We start from the raw sequence: 26,627 nt of genomic DNA on the forward strand, positions 1-26,627 counted from the left end.
GCTATGGAAGCCCCAGTGCCTCGAGTAGAATGTGCTCTTGGCTTGAAGAGTAGTTCTCTCTGCAAAAGTGTAACAGAGTGATGCATTGGACAATCCATCTAGATATAGTGGATTTTGAAACTGCATCTCCTCTTCCTGCCGCCACCGAGACAAAAAACTGATTAGTCTTTCTCAGAGGTCTAGTTCTTTCCATATAAAACATGACCGCTCTGCGCACATCAAGTGTATGCAGGCTTTTTTCTCCCAAGTTTGATGGGTTTTGAAATAACGTTGGTAGTTCTATAGACTGGTTGACATGGAATTTAGAAATGAATTTCGGTGCAAACCTAGGATGCGTGCGCAGAACCACCTTATCTTTGTGAACTGTTACAAAGGGGTCTAGAATAGAGAGCGCTTGTAGTTCACTTACTCTAATGGAGGTGATAGCTATTAAGAAAGCAGTTTTTAGAGTGAGGTTCTTAAGTGTTGCTTTGTGCATGGGTTCGAATGGGGAGCCCATAAGCCAGGTTAGTACCACATGTAGGTCCCATCTGGGAGCTAGGTTAGCTATAGGAGGGTGGATCCTTCTCACTCCCTCCATGAAAGCTTTGATAACTGGAACTTTCCACCATGACACTTTATGTTGAGACGTAGTGTATGCGGAAAGTGCAGCTAGGTGAACTTGAATAGAATTAAAGACTAACCCTGAGTCTAATAAGCAAGTTAGGTAAAGAACAATTTGTGTGGGAGAGCAGTCAACGGGGTTGATGCTTTTATCCCTACACCAGATGACGAACCGTTTCCACTTGCTATAGTAGCAGTAACAAGTGTTCTGTTTCCTTGCCTCTTTAAGGATGTCCATGCATCTCTGAGGGAGTTGCAAATGTCCAAATTCTATGACCTCAGGAGCCAGGCTGTTAAGTTCAGGGTGTTTGGGCATGGGTGCAGCGTTCTGGCCCTGCCCTGAGACAGCATGTTGTACAGGCAGGGTAGTTTCACCAGTGGAGACAGTGACATCTCCATTAGGTGAGCGAACCAGGGTTGCCGGGCCCACATTAGGGCCACTAGTATCATGGTAACTGGTTCCTGGTGCATCTTATGCACTATCTTGTTGAGAAGGGGAGTCGGGGGGAAAAGCGTAAACAAATGTCCCTGACCATGTTATCCAGAGACCGTTCCCCTTGGATCGGTTCTGGGGGTACCTGGAGGCGTAATCTTGGCATTGGGTGTTCTCCAGAGTTGCGAACAGATCTATTTCTGGGAAGCCCCATTGTGCGAAAAGGGAGACGATGTCTTCTTGTAATCGCCATTTGTACTCTGCGGGCAGAGGGAAGTCTCTGCTGAGTTCGTCTGCGAGAAGATTGCGTTCCCCTGGTACATGTTGTGATAACAGGAACATGTGTTTGAGAGCCCACTTCCAGATGTTCTGGGACAGCTTGGACAGTCCTGGAGAGTGAGTGCTTCTTGCTTGTTCAGGTAGTACATGGTTGTGGTGCTGTCCGTGAGGACCAGCACTGTCTTCCCTTGAAGGTGTGTCTGGAAAGCCTTCAGTGCCTTGAAGACCGCCAGTAGTTCCAGCAGATTTATATGTTTCGACGCTACACTCGGAGTCCAAACTCTGTGTGCAGTCTGATGGGATAGGTGAGCACCCCATCCGGTGAGGGATGATTCTGTGGTTAGAGTGGCTTCCAATGCGGGGGTGGCAAATGGTTTCCCCATTACGAGGTTTTCCTTCGACCACCACCACAGCGAGAGAACCAGGGCCTGCAAGAACACCATTAGATCGTCCCATTGTCCGCTGGCCTGACACCATTGACTGTTGAGCCACTCTTGCATTGGACGCATGCGAAGTCGCGCGTAAGGTACCAACTATATACATGACGCCATCATTCCGAGCAATCGCATTGCTTTGCGTACCGTCACCTCTCGACCGGCTACATTATTGAGGGATCTGAAACAGGATATTTTGGACCCTCTCGTTGGAGGGGAAGACGAGGCCGGCCTTTAATCGAATTAGAGCCCCTAGGAATTGCTTGACCTGGCTGGGGTCTAGGCTGGACGACTTCTCGTTGATGGAGAAGCCCAGTTGGAACAAAAGGTCTACATTCTTTTGGGTATTTGAGAAGCATGTCTCGTAGGAATCCGCTGTTATTAGCCAACCGTCGAGGTAAGGGTATACTGGGATGGACAACCTGCGCAGGTGGGCCGCTGCCACTGCCAGTACTTTGTGAATACCCTTGGCGCTGACGCTATGCCGAAGGGTAGCACTTTGAACTGGTAGTATTTTCCCTCCATCATGAACCTGAGGTATTTCCTGTCCGCTGGCAACAGTGAAATATTAAAGTATGCATCTTTCATGTCCAGTGTTGCCATGTATTCTCCCTGTGAAAGCAGGGGAATTACCTCCTGTAAGGGCACCATACGAAATTTTTGAGGTTTGACAAATTTGTTCGCTGGGCACAGATCTAGTACAGGGCGCATGGTTAAATCCTTTTTTGGGTACAAGGAAGTACACTGAATAAATACCCTCCGTTACTTGTGATAGAGGCAAAACCTCTATTGCTCCTTTTTCTAGTAGCAGTTCGACTACTTGAAGAAGGATGGCGAGGTGCTCTGGTGATAGGCGTCTTCCCCTTGGGGGTCTGAACGTAGGGGACCGACTGAATTCTATGCAGTAACCACAGACTATGGTTGACAATATGCAGCGGTCTATTGTTATACCCTCCCATGCTGGTAGAAAAGATATTAACCGGCTCCCGACCGGTGATGCATGGGAGGGGACCCGAACCTTCGGGTCATTTGGTGTTGGTAGACGGGGAGCCCCTAGTAGTGGGGCCCCTACATCTTCCCTTGCCATGACGTTGTCCTCTTTGAGCGTATTGTCCGCTGGGTCCTTGAGTGGAGGACCAGTTGCCTGCTGAGGAGTACTGTTGTTGTGGCTGTTGGCTTTGCCGTTGGCCATGAAAAAAGCATCTGTTGCCGTAACCTTGCTTATTAGGAGGCCTTGTGATCTGGTCTAGAGTCTTTAGGGTATCAAAATCCTTCTTAGCTGTCTCCAGTGCGTCGTCCACCACCTTACCAAACAGGTTTGAGTCCTCAATTGGTTTGTTGATGAGTGACGCCTGGGTTTCTGGCTTAAAACTAGAGTTCCTGAGCCAGACATGACGCTTGAGAAGTACCCACTGAACTAAAGACCGGCCAGCCGTCTCCGCAGCATCTAGCGTGTTCTTAATGATGCTCTGGTTAACCAGGGTACCTTCTGTTACAGTGGCTAACAAACAAGTTCGTAAGGGCTCAGGGACTTCGAGGTCTTGGCGTAACTTTCTCCATTGGGCATCAGCATAGCTTGCCAGGTATTGTTATTGGCAATTCTGGTGGAGAAAGCTGCCGAGGCTGTAATCCTCTTTCACAGGGCATAAAGCTTCTTTCCCTCCTTGTCTGGGGTGCTTCGCTAGTAGATAGCGGAACCCCTGCCCTTTTCCTTGTGGTGGTTACTACCAAGGAATCAGGTATTGAGTGACCCTTAATGTATAATGGGTCCGAGGGTGAGGGACTAAAAGGTTTCTCAATTCTTGGGTTGACGCCTCTAACCAATGCAGATGTTGATAAAGATGGAATAAGTCGTCTCTTGATTGAGGCGAGAAGGGGAATGGCCTGACTAGTAGGGGTTTCTCCTTAATGATTTTCTCCACAAAGTCTATTTCTGGAGTAATTTCCCCTGTATCAATTTCAAAAAGTGCTGCTGCTTTACGTAGCAGCGCATTGAAAGTGGGTTGGTCATCTATAGGTGACGGGTTTCTGACTGGATTGGTCTGAGGAGAGGACAGATCCAGAACGTCAGGGTCTGTTGACCCTCCTGGAGACTGCCACGGCTGTGAGCCACCTCCGTCTGGGTCTTCTTCGAAGCCCACTCCACCCATATCTAGGTATTCCTCAAAACCTTCTTCAGGGTCTTGTTGATCCTCAATATTTAGGAACCCTTCATCCTCCTGAAAGTGAGAGTCTTCTTCAGTGAGGTCATATGTATTAATCTCCTCTTGAAGTGGGTCAAATAATCTTGGGTATTTGGCCCTGGGGTCTTCATGAAGTATCTATCTTGATCTCTTGGGTGTTACATGTTCAGGGGTGGACATAAACCTATGTAGTTTGTCCATACATGATTGAAATCTTTCTAAAGTCCACTGGGGTAACCCTGCACGGTCTGGAGGCGTAAAGGGAAGCTCTTCCGCCTGTAGCCATCGAGATCTCTCCCATAGCGTGGAGTATATACTCCCTTCGCCCTCTAAGAAACCTTCTCGTGGGCTAGGTCTTTCCTTCGATGGAGGCGGAGGTTCCTGCCTGCCTTCCGTCTGTTCCAGCGTCTCCCTTGCCTTGTGAGTGAGGCTCGGCAACTCCTTCACCGTCCGTCTCTGAGCGTCAGTGGAGACTATTCTAGCCAAGCTCTCAACGACTAAACTATCCCGCACGGTCTTAGGCGGTGGCGAGACATTTTCGCCGACAGGGGCTCTCTTACGAGGCGTGTCGTCTGGCATTTTGGTGGTAGCGCCCTTATTTGTGTACTGCCCAGTCGCTAGTCGCATATGCGGTTGCGGGGAGGGCTTGCGACCCTTACGGTCGGCGGAGGCTGCCGGTAGGTCCGGTGTCTCCGTTGGCGCTAGGGCTTTCTTCGACTTAGTCGAAGGAGTGCCATGGGTTGTGTGTTTATCCTTATGTTTTCTATGTGCGTCGGCGTCGCCGGAGTGTACATCCCCATAAGTAGGACGTAAGCCGAACTTGTCGGGGCCGGGGACAAACGTGGAGGAGCGGGAACGCTCCTTAGAGAGGTCAACAACCTACGAAACGGAGGTAGTGTTATCACTGTCCCCCTCGTCACATTTCGTGGCGGCGGGTGAGGAATCAGCCTTAGACATAGCGTAGGCTGCCCACATCTTGACCCTGCGGTCCTTTAAAGTTTTTGGGTGAAGAAGTTTACAGGCCGCACAGCCGTCCTCGTTGTGGTCGAGGGGTAAGCAGCGGTTACACCGCTTATGCTTATCCTTGCAAGTGAATTTGCCGTTACAACGCAGGCAAAATCTAAAAGAAGTCCTCTACATAGCTGAGGATACAGTTGTAAGTGATAACGACACCAAAGGAAAGGGGGGTGAAAGAGAAAGGCATTCTAGAAAAGAAACAGAAGTGTCCCCACAACCCCCACTCTCCCTACTGTATAGGCCGGCGAGGCAGGGCCATGTGTTCGGAAGCGCCGAAGGATCGCCTCCGTCGAAATCACCACTGTCGAAGATCTTGATCAGTGGTGAAAACAGTTTAGCCATCGAAGGAGGGTTGGGATTGATCGATAACTTACAAAAAACGACCAAGGGTCGAATAAATGTTATTGGCAATTTGTCTCCAACGAGCTCTGCATTAAGGCGACCAGTATTCGGGGCGGAAAAAAACAATCTGAGGGACCTCGACACGTGAGGGATTTTGGGTACACTGCATGTCACTATAGGGATAGTATTACAGACACACCTATGTCAACGTCCCCTTTTCGACTACAAAAAACAAAATGCAATACTCTGCAGTGACCACTGGATGTCGGACTATGCACAGCATGTGATTCTAAGCAAATTAACAAGCATCAGAAACTAGGATATCATCAATATACACTAGAGCACAGACATCAATCAATTCCCTTAAGACATCGCTCATGAAGTATTGAAATGCAGCGTGTGCATGGCAAAGGCATTACTTGATATTCGTACAGGCCGTACTTGGTACGAAAGGCGGTTTTCCATTTGTCACCCTTTTTCACACGAACAAGGTGATATGCTCCTCTCAGGTCTAGTTTTGTGTAGATTTGGGCATCTTTGACTTGATCAAAAAGTTCAGGGATTAGCGGCAGAGGGTAACTATTTTTCACAGTAATCTGGTTCAGTGAGCGATAGTCGATGCACATTCTCAAGTCCCCTTCTTTCTTCGGAACGAAGAATAGGGGACTGGCTGCTGGAGACTTCGAGGGACGGATGAACCCGTTTGCCAGGTATTGGTCGAGATAGGACTTCAGGTGCTGGTTTTCTGGTTCATTGAGTGCGTAGAATCGTCCACAAGGGATCTGTGGGCCGGGTATCAGGTCGATCTGGCAATCGTATGGTCTGTGCAGTGGTAGGGTATTCGCTTGTTCTTTCTGAACTACATCTTGAAAATCCTGGTACTCACTTGGTAGGGTACTGGTTGCCACTGTCCCAAGCGTAGAGGTTCTGGTGTCAATTGGTTGTTTTCCTTGGCGAGAACACGTGTGAGCGTAATTCTCGGAAAAAGCCAACTCTTTTGCTCGCCAATCTATTCGAGGATTATGAGCTACCAGCCATGGTATTCCTAAAATCAACCGGAACTGAGGTGCCTTGATGAGGTCGAAAGCGATAGATTCTTGGTGTCCATCCTGGCACAGAAGAGTTAAGGCTGCAGTGCATTGGGATACTAGAAGCTATTTCCGTGCCATCAACTGTGTTAACAGTGTCTGTGGTTGACTTAGGGCATAAAGGAAGCCCCATCTTTGCTGCGAGATCCTGGTCTATGTAATTCCCAATGACTCCACTATCTATGTTCGCTCTTACTGCGTGCATCCAAGATGGTTGTTGGTGATTGATCAAGACCACAGATCGTGCAAAATGGGAGGTCTGTAGTTCACTTTATTCGCTCGACAAGTGGACACCTACACTTGCCGGGCCTGGGAGTTTTCCGATTCCTTGATGGTATCTCCTTGTCCGTGGCCCCTACCGTCCTCTTCGGTGACTTCACACAGAGCACTCTTTAAGGAAATGACTTGACCTTCCACAGTACAAACATAGCTGCTACTGTCTCCTTTTATCCCTTTCCACCTTAGTCCAGGGGCATATGCCCCCCCCCCGATTTGCATTGGTTCCCCTGAGCCTTCTGTTGTTCGAGAGACATTGTCCTTTGAACGCACATACATAGGGCGAGGATCCGGTCTGGTTCGATCTGCTCTTTGATCTTGCAACCTATGATCCAGTTGAACAACAATTCTGCACAATCTTTCGGGGGAGTTCACTACTTGTACGAGAACATCTTTGAGCTCTCCCTGCAGACCCCGAGGAAATAACGTGGTTCTCTTCTCCTCTGGCCATTCAGCTTCAACCACAAGTCTATTGAACGTGGCTATGTATGTTAATAGGTCTTGGTTCCCTTGATGTAGACACAGAAATTCGTTGTCTAATGCCTGCCCATGAGTACGACGGGCGAAACGTTTTTCCATCTCCTGCTGAAAACCCCTGAAGTCATGCAGCAAAGGATCGTCTTGATTAACAAAGGGTACGACCAGTCTGCGGCGCTTCCGCTCAGATAGGCTAGCACAAAAGCGACCCGTGATTGGTCATTCGGAAAGGCCCCTGGTCTGCAAAGGAAGTGCAAGTGGCATTGATTCATGAATGTTGCATACTTCTTGGGATATCCCGTGAATCGCTCGGGCGGGGCCAAGGGAACTGCCCTAGGAAGGGTTATCTGAACGGGGTTGGCTGATGGTACTAGCATTGAGGACACGTTACCCGGCAACGGTGCATGCCCCGCTTGTGACTGGAGAAGTTGCTGGCTTAAATCATCAGTACGTTCTTTAGCAACTATCAACTCTCTCCACAGGGTGTTGGTCTCTTGCCTGGCTGCATGTACTTCGGAACGTAACTGCCCCAACATTTGTGCTAACTGGTCGGTTTCTGACGTTTCCATGACGCCCAGGTGGATTTTGGTGTGAGGCTTTGCGTTCTTTAACGCTCACTTGGTATCCACGGGGACACCACTCAGCCTGTTTGGACCTCCTATGACCTCAAACCCTTCCCTGCAGTCTGTTAGACTGAAGACTGGGCCTGAAACATAGGATTGTCAAGAGTTTAACTCTCTATTGTCTCCGCTTGCTTGACCCCCCTCTTTCCTGGGGTCCAAAACCTTCCCCTTGGTCCACTTCTCACCTTGTTTTCTTGTGTAGCGTGCTCTCCGTACTGCCTTCAGTGCAGGGGTGCGTTGATTGATGCGGGCTCGATGCTGCCTAGTTGCTTCACTGGCGTGAGCCCGACAGACTGGGCTTGCCGTAACTTCACCCCGACCGGTAAGTAGAATGAGTCTTATGAACAGTTCTGTGGACTCTCTCGTTCCTTCTATAATCTGTCTTTCCTTCCTTAGGTGATGGAGGGGGTTCGGAGATGGTGGCGTGCCGCTGAGGTGAGTAGCACTATCGGTGAGAGTGTGCGATGCAGTCCCTTCTTACTTGTATTAACCAGTGTTCGTCTCTGTGTCCTTTTAGGTGCTGCAATGTCCCAGCGTGGCTGCCAGCTGAGAGAAAGACGCAGTGAGAAAGCGCGATGTGCGGCTCCTTCGAATACTTTCCACGCTAACCGGGTATGTCTTTTCCCTCTTTGCAGGTCAATGGGATGCTCCGGAGTTGAAGCTACCCCGAGCAGCTTGAATTCAGGTAAGCGTTTGTCTCTTGTAAGTTTTTGAGTAAGCAGAGATATGCAGAATGCTTACTAATGTCTTCTCCTCTGTTCTTTTCCCCTTTCTTATGATGCGCCGTGCCGAGATGAAGATGACACCGCCGCAGCTGCCCACAGGACTGGAGGAGCGATGGATGGAAGCTGGACACTCAGCAAGGTAAGGCTATTAATAATGGTGTTCTAGTTCTTGCAGGGGCGGTGGGCACGGAAGAAAGGAGAATGCCTTTTGGAGACCGATCCGAGCATGGCGAGTGTCACGCTGCAGGTGCAGAGAAACACAAAGCGTGTTTCTCGCCCCGGACGTGGCTTAAATAGTCTCTAGGTATCCCAGATATCCCTGGGTTCAACCACACCCAAAAGGCTAGACTGCAGATGCAGTTCAAGGAACTCGAATATGTGGGGGCATCCATCTTGCCCTCTATGCATTACAAGTCCAATGCCATCCTAGGGCAGTGTGAGAATCTGGCACCACAGGCGCCAGGTCTGACTCGAAATGGGTCTCTGGGAGGATGGAGAGGCCCTTAGGTGCCATGTAGGTGATCGTGGCCTTGCTCCAGCCTGATATCTCAGAGGGCTGGGGGCAGGAATCATGACAGTTACCCATAATTTAGGACATACATTGGATTGGGTAGCGGGGCATAAAATTAGATCAAGTGAAGTAACTGTCTTAGCTTGCCCCGGTCTGACAATTTATTTGTAGAATTCACCATAATAGCATACTTCCCCAAAAAAATAAAACGAAAAAAGTGTACAGAAATCCTATTGCGAAATCTGAAAAATAAAATCACCATTGACAAAACTGAACCATTATTTCAAACACTTACATTTTCCTGAGGAGCTATCAAAAGTTACTTCGTCTAACCTTGAAATAATAACTGCTAACAGATTAGCCCCTATAAAGAAAAAAAATGCCTAGAGCAGAGACTAAGCGCAAGGCATGGTTTACAACTTAAGTACAATACTTAAAATCACTAACCCTCAAATTCTTCGATGCTTGGAAAAACAATAAGACACAGGACTATCTTGTTACATAGAAGACTGCTGCTAGTAAGCATAGACAAGCTATCTTAGAGGCGAAATATATATTTTTTAATAACAGAATAAAAAATGCTCAATCGGACACTAAGAAGCTCTTTAGTATTCTAAAGGAGCAAGAATCCACAAATCGCACCGTACCTGAAAGGACTATTAAAGACAATGACGTCTGGTGCAATCTGATACAACAGGCCATGCAAGATAAGGTGCACCTAATTAGAGATAATATTACTGAGAAAAATAATAATTTAAAGAGGTTACGAATTCAGACTGGGTCTTTGAGAGACCCCCCTCCAGTCCAGTCTTTAATTTCACTGCAATCTCAGTAAAATAATTGGAAATAATAATCAACTTAAGACTACTAAGTGTAAAAATGATGTTCACACAGCAATGATCAACAAAACCTGCTCCCCAACTTTAGTAATAGCAATCTGTAAGTTTATCAATGCTTCATTGAAAACGGGAATCGTACCACAGCACCTCAAGAAGGCTTGGGTTATGCCCATTTTGAAGAAACCAGCCCTGTTAGTTGATCTTCCCAACAACTACAGGCCCATCACAAACACTGCCATTCTATTAAAAATCTTGGACCATGTGTCTGAACACCTAAAAGCTTACCCTGTATTAAACGACCAATCAATCAGGTTTTTGAGTTGGCTTTGGTACGGAGATGGCTCTTTTGGAGCTCAAATCCAAGCTACTGAACAAAGCCTCCCTATTGATGCCGCTTGATCTTTCAGCGGCATTCGACCTGGTGGACCACTCCATCATGTCCACCAGGTTGAATGAGGTTGCTATTTTTTTCCCCAATTGGCTACCCAATGGGTTACCTCATTCCTTTGTAACCTTGATAGTGTTACGCTCACCTGGTATCCACAGGGGCGCCACCCAGCCCTGGTTGGATGATTTGCACTCTCGAACCCTCTCCCGGTCCCTTGGTAAGGCCTCTGGTTAAAGATGGGTCTGCAATTTAGGAGAGCTGGATTCAATACCAGATGGTCTTCGTTTTTCCACCTCCCTTGGCCTCAACTCCTTCATCCCTCTTGAGCCCTCTCCTCACCTTAATATTGTAGAAGGTGGATTCTCCGTCCTGCTCCTCGTAGCAGGGAGGCGTATATGTGGGGGGCGAGCAGCGACCAAGTTACTTCACTGGTGCAAGCCCCCCCTGTGGGAATCCAGGCCTGCTGCGACTCCGTAGGTTTGCTGCTTTACAGTCTTTATATGCAGTTGTTATGTTCCTCTTAGTTCGAATAATAACGTCTTGCATCTTTCCTTTTAGGTATGGAAAGGTATTTTGGAGTTGTCATGCAGTTTAAAGATGAGCATGGGCCGGTAGGCGAAAGGGCGGTGTGCGTAATGCCGTCCCGTGAGTAATGCGCGGTGCGCGGCGCTGTTTTGCCTTTTATATTGCTAACCTGTCTCTTTTCTCTCCTTGCAGGTTGCGATGTTCCTCGCAGAGCGCCATAATGTTTCAGCAATGATACTGACCAGGAGATGACTACCCAGGTAAGAATTGTGTGGCTTTCTTCATTCGGAAGAAAACTTGAGTAAACCCTTACTAATGCTGTCTTTCTTTCTCCTCTTTCCAGGTTATGGCATCCAGGATGCATGTGGTGCCGGATGATGGCGTTCGTACCTTCAGGTGAGTGGAACTGAAGTCGGCGATGGATTGAAGACAGGATAGTGTTCCAGGTAAGTTCCGTAGTATTCTTTCTCTCTCTGCAGGTCATTGGTTTCACGTAAACTGGCATCAAAGACCTGGACATGGTGAGCGTTACGCTGCCCACAGCAGAATAACGCAAAGCATGTTCTGCTGTTTGGGTGTGGTTTAAATTGTCTCAGGTAAAGTAGTCCAGGTAAAATAGTCTGTGGCCTGCCACACTCAAAAGACTAGACCGCATAGCTCAGTTCCTTGTAACTGAGCTATGTGTGTGCCTCCATGTTGGCTGAACCCCTCAAGTTAAATAGTCCCAAGTAAATAGACCCATTCTAATGTTGGTCTTCATGATGCTTATGAGCCTGGTGCCTTTCCAAGAGAGTCTTGGATGAGGTTTTAAGGCCTTTGACCTGGCCCTAACTGGAAGGCTGACTTGCCAGTGAGGGCCAGGGGCAAGGGTCAAGACAAATAGGGTGTTCTGTGGAGAGGCTGAATCTGCACCCACCATGTGTGGTGTGCCACAAGGGACATGCACCTCTGCTTGTTTTTATAATATCTTCACTGTCCCCCTATTTGCCATGTTGGATCACAAGGGTGTGATATTTACCAACTACGCCGATCACGCGCAATAGGTCATCCCGTTGTCTGGCTCGCATGAAATGAAATGGATGATTCGTAATAAGTTAGCGCTCAAAGACAAAACTGAGCTGATGGTAATTGGATCACCCCACATGTTATGGAAACTTGTCCAAATTACGAATGCTTTCATCTAGGAGTCGAAAAATTACCCCTCTGACGTAAGTAAAAAAACTCTAGGAGTTACGGTTGATCAGCGCCTCACCGTGAAACATGTAAGAAGCCTAGTTTCATCCTGTGCCTATTACATAAAGCTGCTAGCGCATTTAAGACCTTTTACCTCACAAGATAACGCTGAAACCATCGCTAGAGCAATCATGGGGCAAAGATCGATTATTGCTCTAGCCTGTTAATTGGTGTGGATGAAGCTGATCGAAACAAACTACAAGTTTGCCAAAATGGAGCCATAAGAGTGGTAATGAGGCTTAAGCGCAGAGATCATATCACGGCGGCAAGACGCACCCTTCATTGGTTATCAGTTGAATCCAGAATCTTATTTCAAACCCTGACTATCATACAGAAATGTAGACAGGGAAAAATGCCCAGTTACTTACAGTATCTACTAACCGTAAGAATCTGTAGTAGAGCATTGAGATCGAAACTCCAACATCTCTTGTTTGTTCCAAAATGTAGAACTGTGAAGGTCTCTAATACAGGCTTCTTTGCTAATCGGACCTAAGGCTTGGAATTCTCTACCCCTGAGCTGAGAGGGATTGAATCTAGACATTTTTAAAAAGAAACTGAAAACCTATCTGTTTAACTCGGCTATTAATTCTCTTCCGCTTCCCTGGAATGTATAAATCGGATTATATTAGCTCCTATAGGTTTTTCATTGTATACGTCTTGTAGTGCCCTCAAACCCCAGGGTCCATGGCTGCGCTTAACAAATAAAGTAAAGTAGGTATGGAAGGGTGCTTGCTCTGAAATTATAATTAACTTAGACACTTCGGAGGAGCAGTTGCTGGTAAATCTGATCGCTGTGAAAGTCAAGTTGTGGTGGAAAGATTGGATAGAGACACAGGAACATAAACAAGCGTACAAGCTCTACACCCAAGCTTTCCAGGCAAGCAGGAGAAATAACACCCTTCCAAAATACTTGAAGTTCGCAAACAGTTTTTATAGAACACAATATGTGAGATTTTGTCTAAATGTATATCCTACGTATGAAGTACTAGCCGTCTGAAATAGAAATGGCGAATACGGCACAAAATGCAGACTTTGTGTAGGTAGTAAAGATAAGGAAACATCAAGACATCTGCTTTTGCTCTGCCCAGTGGTAATTGATATAAGAACACGACTTTTAGGCACATTTTTCAATGAACTATCAGTGGCAATTTAGGATGACTGGTGGACACATTGTATGTGTGGTGAAACTATATCTAATCACATATCTCATTAATTTTTAGCAGAAGTTTTAAAACTGACACGAAAAGCTCAACAGAAATATTTAACGGCAAAATGACGAGAAACTGCTTAATGGACTTTCAAGATAGGGGAGAGTTGTACATTAATTGTGTTTGATGTAAATAAAAATTAATTGCAAGAATGATGTGCATCAGGGATGATTACATAGTGCATGCATTTTTAAAAAAAAACAAATAAGCAAAGGTGAAAGGTTTATACTATGTCAAACAACAAATAAAAAAAATCTAAAACAATAATGTTAGGGAGCATAGAAACAAGGAAGTGGGGATCTAAAAACAAGGGAGTGGGGATCTAACAGGGGAGGGAGGGCAATAGTCACCAATGGATCTACAAGTAACCAGGGGTGGAAACGGTAGGGATCAGATTACCCATTCTCAGGTAAGGTGGCAAGTGGACGGTGTGTGGCCCTAGAGGGTGGAGCCATTCTTGAAGTGGAGAGTCTTGAGCTCCTTCATGAACTGTAGAAGCAAGTGGGCAAGTCAGATTTTGATGGGTAGGAGGTTCCAGAGTCTTGGGGCGTAGACAGTGAAGGCCTGTCATCTGGAATTTACGAACATACATACTTGTCTTTGTGCAGGGATTACTTAATGACTGCTTTAAAAAGTTATCAGCATTTGTTTTTATATTTGAACTAGTTTATTTGTTTTCTAATTTTATTTCATTAAATTAAAATGTGGACATGGAGGTATCAACTGTAAAGTGCCTGTTTATTTTAGCTAAAATGTGCCATTCACAAAAAGGACCTCTCACCAAACTAAAGCTGTAAATGTTAGACAGGTTATTTTGCCCAAGTAGAAATCTCAGCAAAATTAATAATTGCTGAAAGTTTAGAGTTAACAATGCAAAACTGAAGCTGTAACTAACGTGTGATTTGACCAATACATATGTATTAATACAAATTCAGTAAAGACATGGGCGCCCAGGTCATCAGCAGCAAAGGGATTAAAAAACATGTTCACAGAAAGTATTTACCAAACGAACAAAGGAGATGTTACCACTACAAGATTTCAACAGGCAACATTTATTTAAAAAGATGTTTACATCACCCAGTGAAGTGGGTGATGTTGAGAAGCTTTGAGAAATGAACAAGGTTTATTTCACCCCAGGCATTCGATGGAATTCTGTAAAGAAAACATTTTGGTCTCAAACTATGGAGACCTAGGATACGTTTTGTGACAAACTGTATGGAAAGCAAAGGGTTGCTTTACTAAGAACCCAAATGTGGGTTTCCTGTAGAGCGCCCTACTCTTATTGCATTTGGACTGAAAACATTAAAAGATCAGCACACCAGTGTTATGAAGTATACTTACCACTGCTGGTGATGGTACGTGGATGCTGGGGACAGATCGAGGGCGCACATGGTTGGCTAAATGGCAGAGGACCACACCATCAGTAAGGGCGGCTCCAAGATCACTGGGTAATGAAACTTTTAACCGCAACTCAATATTCTGGGAGAGAGAAATAGTTCATAATATAACATAAGGAGTTGACCCATCGGAACACTGGTTTCAAATTCACAAAAAGAAATATAAACATCATGTGGTAGCCTCTTGGATACCATGGTCGGTGCCTGCATCACACAATGTGTAAAACCAAACTCTTTTCTGATGTACTGGATCAAACCAAGTAATCATTCTTCAGTGCAATGTGCCATAGGATTGAGGGATTTGTTCAGGGAGTTAGACAGTAAGCCACTTTTTGTTGCATACCTGCATTTTATTATCCTGTTGCTTTCTCTACTCTAACACCCCTGGGACAATTCCGTGACAGTCAGGAAAGAATGGTAAAGTACATTTAGACTCCAAAGAAAAAATGTGCAACTTCAGAAATTATCCAGGTAGAGAATCCTCTCAACTCTCTACACAATAGCCCCCTCGGATGCGACCATATCCTGCAAAAACAGATATCTCAATGTATGATCAATGTAAGGAACAAGTTACTTACCTGTAACTGTTGTTCTCCAGCATGGGTCTGGCATGGATTCACATGCTCATGAATATTCCCCGTTGTCAGGCTGGGAATCCTCGGTAAAGAAAAATCAGTATCAGTTTTGTTTCTGATCTGTCTTTCGTAGTAGTAACCAATCACTGATCTCTGCGTCATACTGACCACAGCCAATGACTGCCATCTCCCTAAGCCCCGCCTCTGGCAGCCATCTTCAGATATTTGGTAGCACGTGAAGTGGCAGTATGACCAAGTGAAGAGCCGCAGAGGGGTAGGCGGGAGGGTTCGCATGTGAATCCATGTCAGACCCATGCTGGAAAACAACAGTTACAGGTAAGTAACTTGTTCCTTCTCCAGCATGGGGTCTGGCATGGATTCACATGCTCATGAATAAAAGAATACACAGCAGTACACACATGCACAACCACGGGAGGTGGAAAAGGCTCAACATTAAGCATTACATCCAAAACTCAACATTAAGCAACTCTTACCTCCTCACCAGGCTCACCTTAGGCGAACAGGTTGTGCAGCACTGCTTGGCCGACCCTGGACTCCTCCCTGGAATCCCGATCGACACAGTAGAATTTCATGAAGGTGTGCGTCGACCTCCACGTAGCAGCCCTGCAGATGTCCAGCAAGGGCACACCAGATAGGAACGCCGTGGTAGCTGCAATCGCTCTGGTGGAATGGGTTCTCGGACGGCCAGGCAGCGGTCGGTTTGCCAACCGATGACAGTACATGATCCAGCCGGAGAGCCATCTGGAAATGGAAGCCTTCGAGAGAGCCTTCCCCTGATTGACAGGTCCAAAGTTTACAAAAAGTTGTGACGTCTTCCGAAAACTCTTCGTGCGGTTCACATAGAACTTCAGCGCTCTAGCCACATCCAGCGAGAGCAAAGTCCTTTCAGCCGGCGACGAAGGCGACGGGAAGAAAACAGACAACACCAAGGGTTTGTTGAGGTGGAAGTCCGACGGCACCTTGGGCATGAAGGAGGGGTGCGTCCTGAGCACTACCCTCGTGTCGTGGAAAGTCAAGTACGGGGGCTTGCAGGAAAGGGCCTGGATCTCTCCCACCCGTCGTGCGGAGGTGATGGCCACAAGAAAAGCTGTTTTCCACGACAAGAACTTCAACAGAGCTGAGTGCAGAGGCTCGAACGGAGGTCCCATGAGCTTGGGCAGCACCACGTTGAGCTCCCACGCCGGGGCCGGGGCCTTGACCGGCGGGAACGATCTGAACAGTCCCTTCATGAATTCTTTCACCAGACGATGAGACCACAAAGACGTCTGTCCAGTGGTTCTGGTGTATCGGGAGATCGCAGCAAGATGAATCTTGATGGAAGCGTGCGCCAGTCCAGCCTTGGCCAGCGTCAGCAGATACGGCAGTACTTGAGGAGCCATAATCCGTAGAGGGTTAATCTTCTGTGCGTGGCACCAGACCGAGAACCTCTTCCATTTGTGTCCGTAGCATTTAAGAGTTGAGGACGCCCTGGCCTTTGCAAGAACCTCTCTGCAGTCGGCCGGTCTGTCGTAGCCTCCAGGCTAACGCTGCAGGAGCCAGGCCTGCAAGTTCAGCGACTTCGGGTCGTGATGGAGGATGGCGCCTCCTTCCCTGGAGAGAAGATCCGCGTCCACCGGCAGCTTGATTGACGGGGACGCTGACAAGTCCAGAAGGTCCGGGAACCATATCTGCCTCGGCCAGGCAGGTGCGACGAGGATCATCCTGCACCGTTACCTCTTGAGCTGGTTGATGAGCCGGATCAGCAGCGGCAAGGGGGGGGAAGGCATATAAGAACAGGCCCTCCCAGGGGGAACGAGAAAGCATCGCCCATGCTCCTCGGCTGGGGAAACCTGCTGGCGAACCTCCGGCACTTGGAGTTTGTCGCCGTCGTGATCAGATTGATCTGGGGTGTGCCCCACCGTCGGAAGAGGCGGTCCACTAGATCCTGTCGTAGTTCCCACTCGTGGCACGAGCGCAGCTCTCTGCTGAGCGAGTCGGCAATGACGTTTTTTATTCCTGCCAGATGAAACGGCACCAGAAACATCCCTTGGGCGACGGCCCAATGCCATAGATCCTGCGCCTCCTTGGACAGGGCTGGGGATCTGGTACCGCCCTGCTTCCTGATGTAGAACATGGTGGTGGTGTTGTCGGTGAAGATCCTCACCACCTTGCCCTTGAGGGACGGAAGAAAAGACCTGAGGGCCCAAAACACTGCACCGAGTTCCAGGACGTTGATATGAAGGGACTTCTCCGTCGGCAGCCAAAGGCCCCTTGCGTGCAGATTCTCGGTGTGCGCTCCCCACCCTTCCAGGGAGGCATCCGTCGTCACTGTCTTCTGGTGGCCCGGGGTCTGGAAGTCCATGCCCGCCTTCAGATGCGCGCGGGTGCCCCACCACCGGATCGCTCGTCGGAAGCTCTCGTCGAGTGTGATCCCGTCCTCGAAGCTGCCCATCGTCTGGATCCAGCGAGCGTCCAGGAACTCCTTTAACGGGCGCATCCGAAGCCTGCACAGGCGGATGAGATAAATGCAAGAAGACATCATTTTGAGGAGGGACTTGATGGACCTCACCCTGGCCGCGTCCACAACCAGCATCCGCTGCACCTTGCCCAAGATGGCCCTCGTCCTTTCCTCCGACGGAGAGGCCAGAAGCGCCACGGTGTCGAGCTTCGCTCCCAGAAACAGTGCGTCTTGCGCGGGCACCAGGTGGGACTTGGCGTACTTTATGGAGAATCCCAGGTCCGTGAGTAGTTGGACGGTCCTTGCCGTGTGCTCCGCGGCGAGCTCCTTTGTCTTTGCTCGGATGAGCCAGTCGTCCAGGTAGGGGTAGACGTGGATCCCCTCCAGGCGCAGTCGCGCCGCCACCGGTGCGAGGCACTTGATAAACACCCTGGGTGCCGACCTCAATCCGAAGGGAAGGGCTCTGAATTGGTAGTGACGCCCTTGGACCACGAATCTGAGAAACATTCGGTGTCCCTTTAGGATGGGTATATGGAAGTAGGCATCCTCCAAATCCGACGACGACAGGAAATCGCCCTCCTCCAGTTGACCTAGGACGTGCTGGAGGGTGACCATCCGGAACTTCTGTGCCTTGATGAATTTGTTCAGTCGTCGTAGGTCCAGGATGGGACGCCATCCTCCCGTCTTCTTCACAAGGAAGTATCTTGAGTAAACTCCGGAGCCCCGAAGCCTCTTTGGGACGAGCTCGATGGCGCCTTTCTAGAGCATCGCCTTTACCTCCAAGAGAAGTTGAGGGACGTGATGTTCCTTCCTGGCCACGGGGGGGACGCGCGGGCACTTACTTTAGAAACTCGAGCGCGTGACCCTGGGCCAGGGCGTCCAGCACCCAACGGTCGGTGGAGATGGACTCCCACACGCTGACTAAGCTCGCCAGCCGGCCTCCCACCGGGGAGCTTCGGTGGGGGCCAGACCCCACGGCCGGTTCAGTCCTGCTTCGACGAGGCTTTGCCGCCTTGTCCTCCTTGGCGACGACGACGGGGTCCACCCGACCTGCCTCGTCCCCTGTAGGCTTCCTGTGACGACGAACGGGCCGCTTGACGATAGGTGGAAAATCCGCCGCCGGAACCTTTGGAGGCACCCTGCTTGCCTCCGCCGCTCCAAAAGGGCGGCCGTCATTGCTGGAGAACACCAAGAGCCGGGCCGTCTCTGTGTCCGTCTTGATGGCTTGTAGGGAATCGTCCACTGTTTTCCCAAACAGGTTGCTCCCGTTGAACGGCATGTCCAGGACTCTGGTCTGCACGTCCTGACGGAAGTCAGTTGCCTTGAGCCATCCACGCCGCCTAAGGCACACGCCGTCGCCCAACTGGTGAAATCCAGTGTCAGCGATGTCCGTCGCTATCGTAATTGCGTGGTCCGACGCCACTTCTCCTTCCTGCAAGATCTCTAGGGCCTCCGCCCTCTTGTCGTCTGGTAAGAAGTCCAGCAGGGGGGCGATTTTGTACCACAACTCCCTGTCGTAGTGGGCTACGATAGCCAAGGCGTTGGCTGCCTTAATCGTCGTCGCTGCCAACGAGATGACTCTGTGTCCCATCGTGTTCAATTTCTTTCCCTCGCCGTCTGGCGGGGAGGTTGACGTAGAGGCCGAGGCCCCCCCCCCCCGCTTTCTTCCTGGCCGCCGCGGAGACGACCGAGTCCGGGGTCGGCTGTGCCCGAAGGCACAAGGGGGCCGCGTCCGGGACCCGGTACTTTTTCTCGTACCGATCCCTCCTTGCAGGCGTCGTGGATGGGTTCTTGAGGAGGGCAAGACCCTCATCCCAGATATCGTCCAGTAGAGGTACAGCGAGGACCGTCTTCCTCTTGGTCTTGCGCCGTTGATAAAGGAAACCTTCCTTCTTCTCTTCCGGGCAGAGCTGGAAAAGCTTGGATGCCCTGGCGATCATGGCATGAAACGATCCAATCTTGTCGGGCGGGGAAGCCCGGGGAGGAGGTGACGACGGGAGATCCTCATCATAAACCTCGTCGTCTGTGCCTGCCGTGGCCGTGTCAGTCCCCGTATCATCCCCACGGGTCGTGGACGGGAAGGAGGGCTGAGCAGGGCGCGATGGTTGAAAAGGAGGTGGAGGATAGGATGAATCCTCCTTCTCTTAGGAGGAGGGCTCCCAGAAAGGCCCGGCTCCGGGTCCCCCGTCGGGAGAGGTTCCTCCGTTGGTGGCAACGGCAATCTCGTCCTTATCTCCGAGCATAAGGACTGTATAGCCAACAAAATGGCTGCCGAGTTGTCTTGCGGCACTGGTTGAGGGGAGTCCGACGGGCGGTCAGGAGCCCCGTCGGCACCCTCGACGATCTCGTCGTCTCCTACGTCGGGGTCCCTCCCGACGGGCTGGTCTTCTTCCACGCCAACGCCGTGGCTTAAGACTTCGATCAGCTCCTCCTCAGAGGTTGAGGCCGAATCCACGACGACCTCCTGCCCCCCCTTTTTCTTCTCCGTCGGAGGTTTCACAGGGTCCTGTCGATGGGCATGAAAGAGGACTCCCTCCGCGGTGGCAGGGAGACTCTGGGCCCTGAGGTCGCCACCACTGGTGTAGCCTCCACAGGCTGAGCCAGGGCCGCCGCGACTGTCTCGATAGAGGCCTTGGCCGGGTGGATTAAGACTTTCACCACCTTAGGTGCACCCACCGTCTCGCTCCCCCTCCGATGGGGCCTTCGAGCTCGACCGGGGTCTCTCCAGGAGCTTCGTCGGGTGCTCGGCCTTCCTCTTACCCGAGCCAGAGCGTTGGCTCGTGGTCGATGGCGCCGGGGAGGATGCGCCCTGCCTGGCGCCCGTAGAGCCCGACCGTTCGGTGCTCCCGGTGCCAGCGGACTCGCGGTGCTTGGCCTTCTGTTGGACCCCCGTCGCCGGGGCGCCCTCAAAGGTCTTAGAAGACTGCTCGGACTTCTTCTTCTTCTCGCCTGACGCGCTCTTCCCCTCCAGCCAGTTGGCGAGACACAGATGGCGGTCCTTCATGGTCTGCTCCGACATATTGCTGCAAAACGCACAGTCCTTCTCCACGTGCGTCTTGTCCTCATGCAGGCAGTAGAGGCAAAGGGAGTGTTCGTCCTCCTTAAAGACATTCTGAAGCTGGCATCCAGGGCAGACCCTGAACAGCTTTCCGGGCGTCGAGCTTCCCTTCTCCTGGGCCATGATAGAGATGGGCCTGAGAAACTTCTGGAGTCCTCCAAAAGCGTGGCTCGACGAAATCTTCACCCTTGAGGGGCGCAGAAGAATCCGACACGGGCCCCCGTTGATCGGATAAAGAAACGGTGGAGCTTGAGGCTCTTTTGACCGAAAAAGAGAAATTTTTCCTAGAAAAAAGCGCGAAAAAAGCACTAAAGCTCGAGGACAATAGCACGAGGATCCCAACACTTGAACATGCAGTAAAAATCTGAAGATGGCTGCCAGAGGCGGGGCTTAGGGAGATGGCAGTCATTGGCTGTGGTCAGTATGACGCAGAGATCAGTGATTGGTTACTACTACGAAAGACATATCAGAAACAAAACTGATACTGATTTTTCTTTACCAAGGATTCCCAGCCTGACGTCGGGGAATATTCACGAGCATGTGAATCCATGCCAGACCCCATGCTGGAGAATGGTGGGTTTAAAAATGCTTGAAAAAACCCTCCTATCTGAAATTGAATTAAGTCATCTTTTATAGTATGCTTAATACTCTGGTATTAGGCAAGTCTCTAAAGGAGGGACCGGGATTCAAACCTGTGTTGCTCTGTGCTGTCTTGCTTACAATGCCCCCGAGCTATCCTCCCGGCCCAATGTGAATAGGCTATTTAAGCTAACAAGGAACACATGCCACAACGTCAACTAGTATCCATCCCTGGAAGTTCACCTCCAGTTCAAATCCACTGAGCAATGCATTGTGGCTATGCCTAGAAACATGATTATGTTGAGCATCTTCACATATTTGAGGTCCATTATTCTTCTGTATGTGATACTTGAGAGGCCCGTTTTTGGGAAAGTACTCTTTAGCAACTTTCCTTCCATATTTTATGGACCGCCAAACCTTTTGCTTTTCACGCCGACCCGACTTTTTACAGTGAAATATTCAACTGGGATTTTGCTCTCATGTTATGTGGAAACTGGCATGTATTTGCGCTATCAATATTGGGAAACTATGTTTCCCTTACTCTCTTGATTTTGTTTATTTTGCTGGTAACTTTTTTTTTTATCATTGCACCATGTATCTTACAATGCAGTGCAATGGGGTTTCTTTTGTATGACCCTAGACCACACAAGAGGAATTTTTGGTTACCTAAGGTGTGGCCAAGGACAAACTGGTGGCAGCAGTTTTTTTTTTTTAACTTTTAACTGTACTTTTTGTTAACCTTAGCACGTTTACCACATTTGGCTACTAACAGTGGCTAGTGTCCAAACATAGCCGTGCCACAAGATTTTTGTTTGCCCCTTGGCCATCTTGTCCTTTGGCCTTCTTCCTGACCTGCCAGGCTAAGAAAATCATTGTATGGTCATGCACCTGCTTGTCAAAGGCATGCTTGTTGCAGGCTACTGCTTACCACTCGGGTCCCAGGAAATGGGCTGGGACTGTATGGTCCCAATCCACATACTGGCGTCTGAGAGTCTGATGTGCATGCTTGCCTCAAACCCACAGTGGTGCCGGATTGGATCACTGCTGGTGTGCATGTGCGGGGCATATCTTGCCATTAGAGGGCAGAGTCTGCTCAGTCACCTGACTTTGGGATAAGAAGAGGTGTCCTGCAGTCATTCCAGCAGATCTGAAGATGAGCCAAGTATTCTGTAATAGCTGTGAAGACAGTAGAAACCCTGTGGACGATCCACTGACGAGGCCTGGCATCCGAATCTGGCTGAAGTCCTGGTGTGTAGCTCCGTCTGGCTACTGATCTCTGAAGACCCTTGTCAGTGCTTCATCTTTCTGCACCAGTAGGAACAATTAGTCCTGGCATCTTCTGCTACCCAAATAAGTTGGAGGCCTCTGGACCACCCATTGGATTGACCAGCTAACGCCACCGAAGCGATGTCGATCCGAGTTACGGCCTGAAACTCCAGGGGTCTTTGGCTTGTGCGACAAGAGGCGCTCCTGGAAAAGTTCAGCTCCCGGCCATCAACTTGTCCTGAGATGGAAAACTTTCTTCAACTGTGATAATCCGGACGCCTGGTGTCACCATGCAACGGTGGCCATCCCTGTAACCTGCTTTCCCGCGCGTGGTCAACTGTCCTGACCAGAGCTAAAGCAGTGGTTCTTGCATTGTTTGTCGAGAAGAGGTTGCACCGAACTTCCATCCACGACCGGAACTCTTCTTGCACATGCAGCTCCTGGGCATCAGCTACCAGAACCAAAGGCGGGAAAACTTACCTAAGAAGACCCTCAGAGTCACCACCCACCAAATCTGAAGAGAATCGGAGTACTGCTGGTAAATTGTAGCGCTACTTCGCCGCCCCCCCCCATTTCCACCCTTGAAAAGTTTGCCTAACTTTATTTTTTTTACTTTTACACTTTTTTGACTTTGGCACAACTTGTTGCTAGAAGCCCCCCGGAAGCCGGGAACCGTTTAGTTCACTTGAATACTACTTCATCTAACATTGGGACCCATCTTCATGTTCTTAGGACCCCTCTCCTAATTTTTTCCCCCCCATCTCTTAGCTAGTGGAAACACGTGAAGTTTTGGTCACACGGCCCCATACAACTTAGGGTTGGACTTCTAAAGTTAGATTTGTAAATCCTGTGGACAGTTGGTGCTAACCTAATCACTTGCCCTGCTTTACAGTTATTGGGAGATGGGATTGTTTTATTTAGCACCAACTACAGTGACTGTAGATATGTTTTTTAGCATCTAGTAGTGTGATATATTACTTGCCAAAAGCCATTTTTGATGTGTTTTCTGGGTCTATAATCAATGTTTTGTTTTTATAACTGTCTTAAGTGTAATTCTTGGTGTTTCACTGTGTGGACTCATTGTGGAACCGGACCCAGAGAGCTGGTGAAAGCTAACAGGCCATAAAGATTAGGATTGACAACACCCGCTTTGTGAGTCAGTAAATTAAAAGGGGCACCAGAGAACTCCACACATTTTCTCTACTTTTCCCCATCAAATTCACATGGCAGTCTCAGTCAAGCAGTACATGAAACTCCCGGCTGCCTGCTGGCCCCAACAAAGACGTATGAAATCCAAGACTGCGAACCAGTCAATTAAAGGCTCTGTATGCAATGAAAGTTAATTGGGAGACCCAGCTGAAACTCTGGCACCTAGCCAATCCCACACCCTTTTTAGTCAAGACTTAGTGCAGTCCTACTGGTGTGGGACATCACAAGACTTGTCTCTTGGTTTTAGGTAACCCACCTTTTAATATAGGCCTGTATGTGTGACGGAGCAGCCAGGCTTATCTTAAGGGGGGCAATGTGAGCTGTAGAGCTGTACAATGAAATCAGTAAATGCAATACTTACATACTTAAAGTTATATATTACATTATGTATTTATTCATGCACAAAGATATTTAAAGCATTTTTTAAAAGCAGTAATTAGCTGTAACATTAATCCCAAATTAGGTTTCAATTCAAAAAGAGAATAAAGCAGGTGAGTAATTCATTCATATGTTACACATGTTCCAGCACCCAGAGGTGACGTCAGTTGAGGTCAGTAAAACACTTATTTTGTATCACCTTTGCAATATTGAGTTATTAGGGAGGGAAAGGTTAGCGTTGGATCAGAACAAACTGGTATTCTATAAAAACAGTTTGATTCTCCCGAAGGGATGCAATCAGTCTTTTATCCCAGCAATAAAAGTATTCAACAAATAAAACCTGTAAGGGAACAGGCACTGCCAAAGCCAATAGGTTCAGAAAAAGGCATTTAGGGAGCCAGGACAGCCAAAGTCAGTGGGCAAAGTCTAAGTTCTGATGCTCTTCTTCACAGAAAAACGTTCTTAAATAGCGTTCAAAAAGAAATCACAGCAACTGAAGAGGAGTCACCTTCAAGAAAGCACAAGCTGTAAGGCCAGCACAAGCGAAATCAGGTCCACTCAGAGTAGGGTTAAATAGCACTCCCAAAAGGTAGGAAGCACCCCAAATGGCAAAAGGATATTATAGCCCAAGCCCCACAGTACCTTTGAACTGAAGACGTTCCAGCTGGATGCCTTCTGGATGCAATGCAGCAGGCCCTTGTTCATGGTCCTTGGTTGCTTGTCTGGTGGGCTCCTGCGTAAGCACTCGAGAGGGGAACTCGGCAGCAATGGATTTCCATCGATTCAGCGGCCATTTGTGGTTTTGGCACCTTTTTCTCAGTGCCAAAGAAGAATGAACAGCTCTGGTTAGAAGTTGTTTGTACCCTTGGTTCTGGACTCTGGACACAGATTTCCTGCTTCTGTAGGGTCCTCTGGATGCCCACGAAGTTTTGTCTGGATTCACACCTCGGAAGACATGCACTCAGAGGTGGTCGAGGTATCCTGGGTATTGGGATTCTGCAGCCTTGGAAAGTCGCAGCAAGTCGAGGGTTGCACCAAAATAAGAGTTTGTCTCAAGGCTAGTTGGTCCCACCAGCCTAAGGGAGGAAGTTGCATTGTATGGGTCTTCCACAGCGATTCGGAAACAGGGTCAGCACAGCTGCAGGGCTTCACCGGGCACTTCGCGGTCCAGGATTGTGCTGCTGGCTTCTTCACTCGTCTTCTGCTTCCCATGTTGTCCTCCAGTGGCACACTCTGCTCTTAGTGTCAAAAACCTCACTTTTTATACAAGTTCCCATTCAATCACAGCCCTAGGCTGTCAATCACACAGCCGGCCAATTGGAAATGGTTTCACTCAGGTAAACACCTAGAGACAAAGGACAGGGAAGCTTAGGACTCACCCCCCCCCCCCCTTCACTGCCTGTGGTTCCAGACACACTGGAGCCTGGGAGGGTTTAAGGGCTGAAGCCTGCCAAAGACAAGACACACAAAACACTCAAACCTGATGCAAACAGAGTAAAAGCCCAGAAGAAACTAACAAGAAACAGCGAGAAAAGAAGACCGGGGCCATTTGGTGAAAATGGTGACCCTTGGGTGAAGCACTGCAGCTGAGGTTATCAGCCTGCAGATGCACGTCACCAGGTAGTAAAAAAGAAACCACTGCCATCAGCCATTCAAATGAGTTAGTGTAACAAAATGTTACATGAGGAATGGGTTAATGGAGTTATTATGTAACCCCAGCACTCCACATAGGGTGGTGTGTGCTGGAGCCATAAAGTAAAGGTAAGTAACACAGGGGTCATCTTACTATTCTTGGGAACAGTAGTTCACCCAAGAAAATGTAGTTAAACATTAAGAAGAGCCCAAAGGAATTCTCTGTTGCACTGCACAAACGTTGCTGTGTGTCACAATGCAAAAGCAGATGCATATGGAGTTCACCAGACTCCATAAAATAGCAAGGAACACAGAAAATCATAGTTAAGATAACACATTAGTGAGTGAGAAAAAAGTCCCACTCACTCAGGAGTAAAAATTAAAAAGCCCAGAGTCCAGTAAAAGAGCTGGGTTTCTCCAAGTTTAAAGAGAATTGGCACAGAAATGATCAGTCTCCCCAACAACCCAAACTCATTAAGGAACATAGCGTCAGATTGTCAGAGTCCTGCCCAGGGGGGTGGCTATAAGAAGCCGTGCTTTCGTGGAATGTAGGTGTTTGGAGAAGTAGTTATTGGCTAGGCTTCGGAGACAGTACAGTTTGACAGACAAAGGCACCTGGCAGGGTAGATGAGCTTGGAGAGGGAGACGTTTTAAAAGAAGGAGGAGGTTGGGGCATAGGATAAGTTGGGAGAGGATATTGGCAATTGGGAAGAAGAAGGAAGAAGGAAGAAGGAAGAAGGAAGAAGGAAGAAGGAAGAAGGAAGAAGGAAGAAAGAAGGAGAAGGAGGAAGGAAGAAGGAGAAGAAGAGAGGAGGAGGAAGAAGAGAAGAAGAGGAGAAGAAGAGGAGAAGAGGAGAAGAATAGGAGAAGAAGAGGAGAAGGAGGAGGAGG

At 48.7% G+C, this 26,627-nt stretch overlaps 1 protein-coding gene across 6 annotated transcripts in view; it reads right to left on the bottom strand.

Moving 5' to 3' along the window:
- The window catches only part of LRCH3 (leucine rich repeats and calponin homology domain containing 3), a 1,351,362-nt gene that overhangs the window by 139,940 nt on the left and 1,184,795 nt on the right, over window positions 1–26,627 (bottom strand). For all 6 annotated transcript variants that reach the window (XM_069617579.1, XM_069617576.1, XM_069617577.1 and 3 more), the window contains one exon: window positions 14,526–14,663. In XM_069617579.1, coding sequence (XP_069473680.1) covers window positions 14,526–14,663 — 138 coding nt within the window. The remainder of the gene's footprint in view (window positions 1–14,525; window positions 14,664–26,627) is intronic.

This window comes from Ambystoma mexicanum, chromosome 10 (genome assembly GCF_040938575.1).
Source record: "Ambystoma mexicanum isolate Mex_15411 chromosome 10, UKY_AmexF1_1, whole genome shotgun sequence".
NCBI lineage: Eukaryota > Metazoa > Chordata > Amphibia > Caudata > Ambystomatidae > Ambystoma > Ambystoma mexicanum.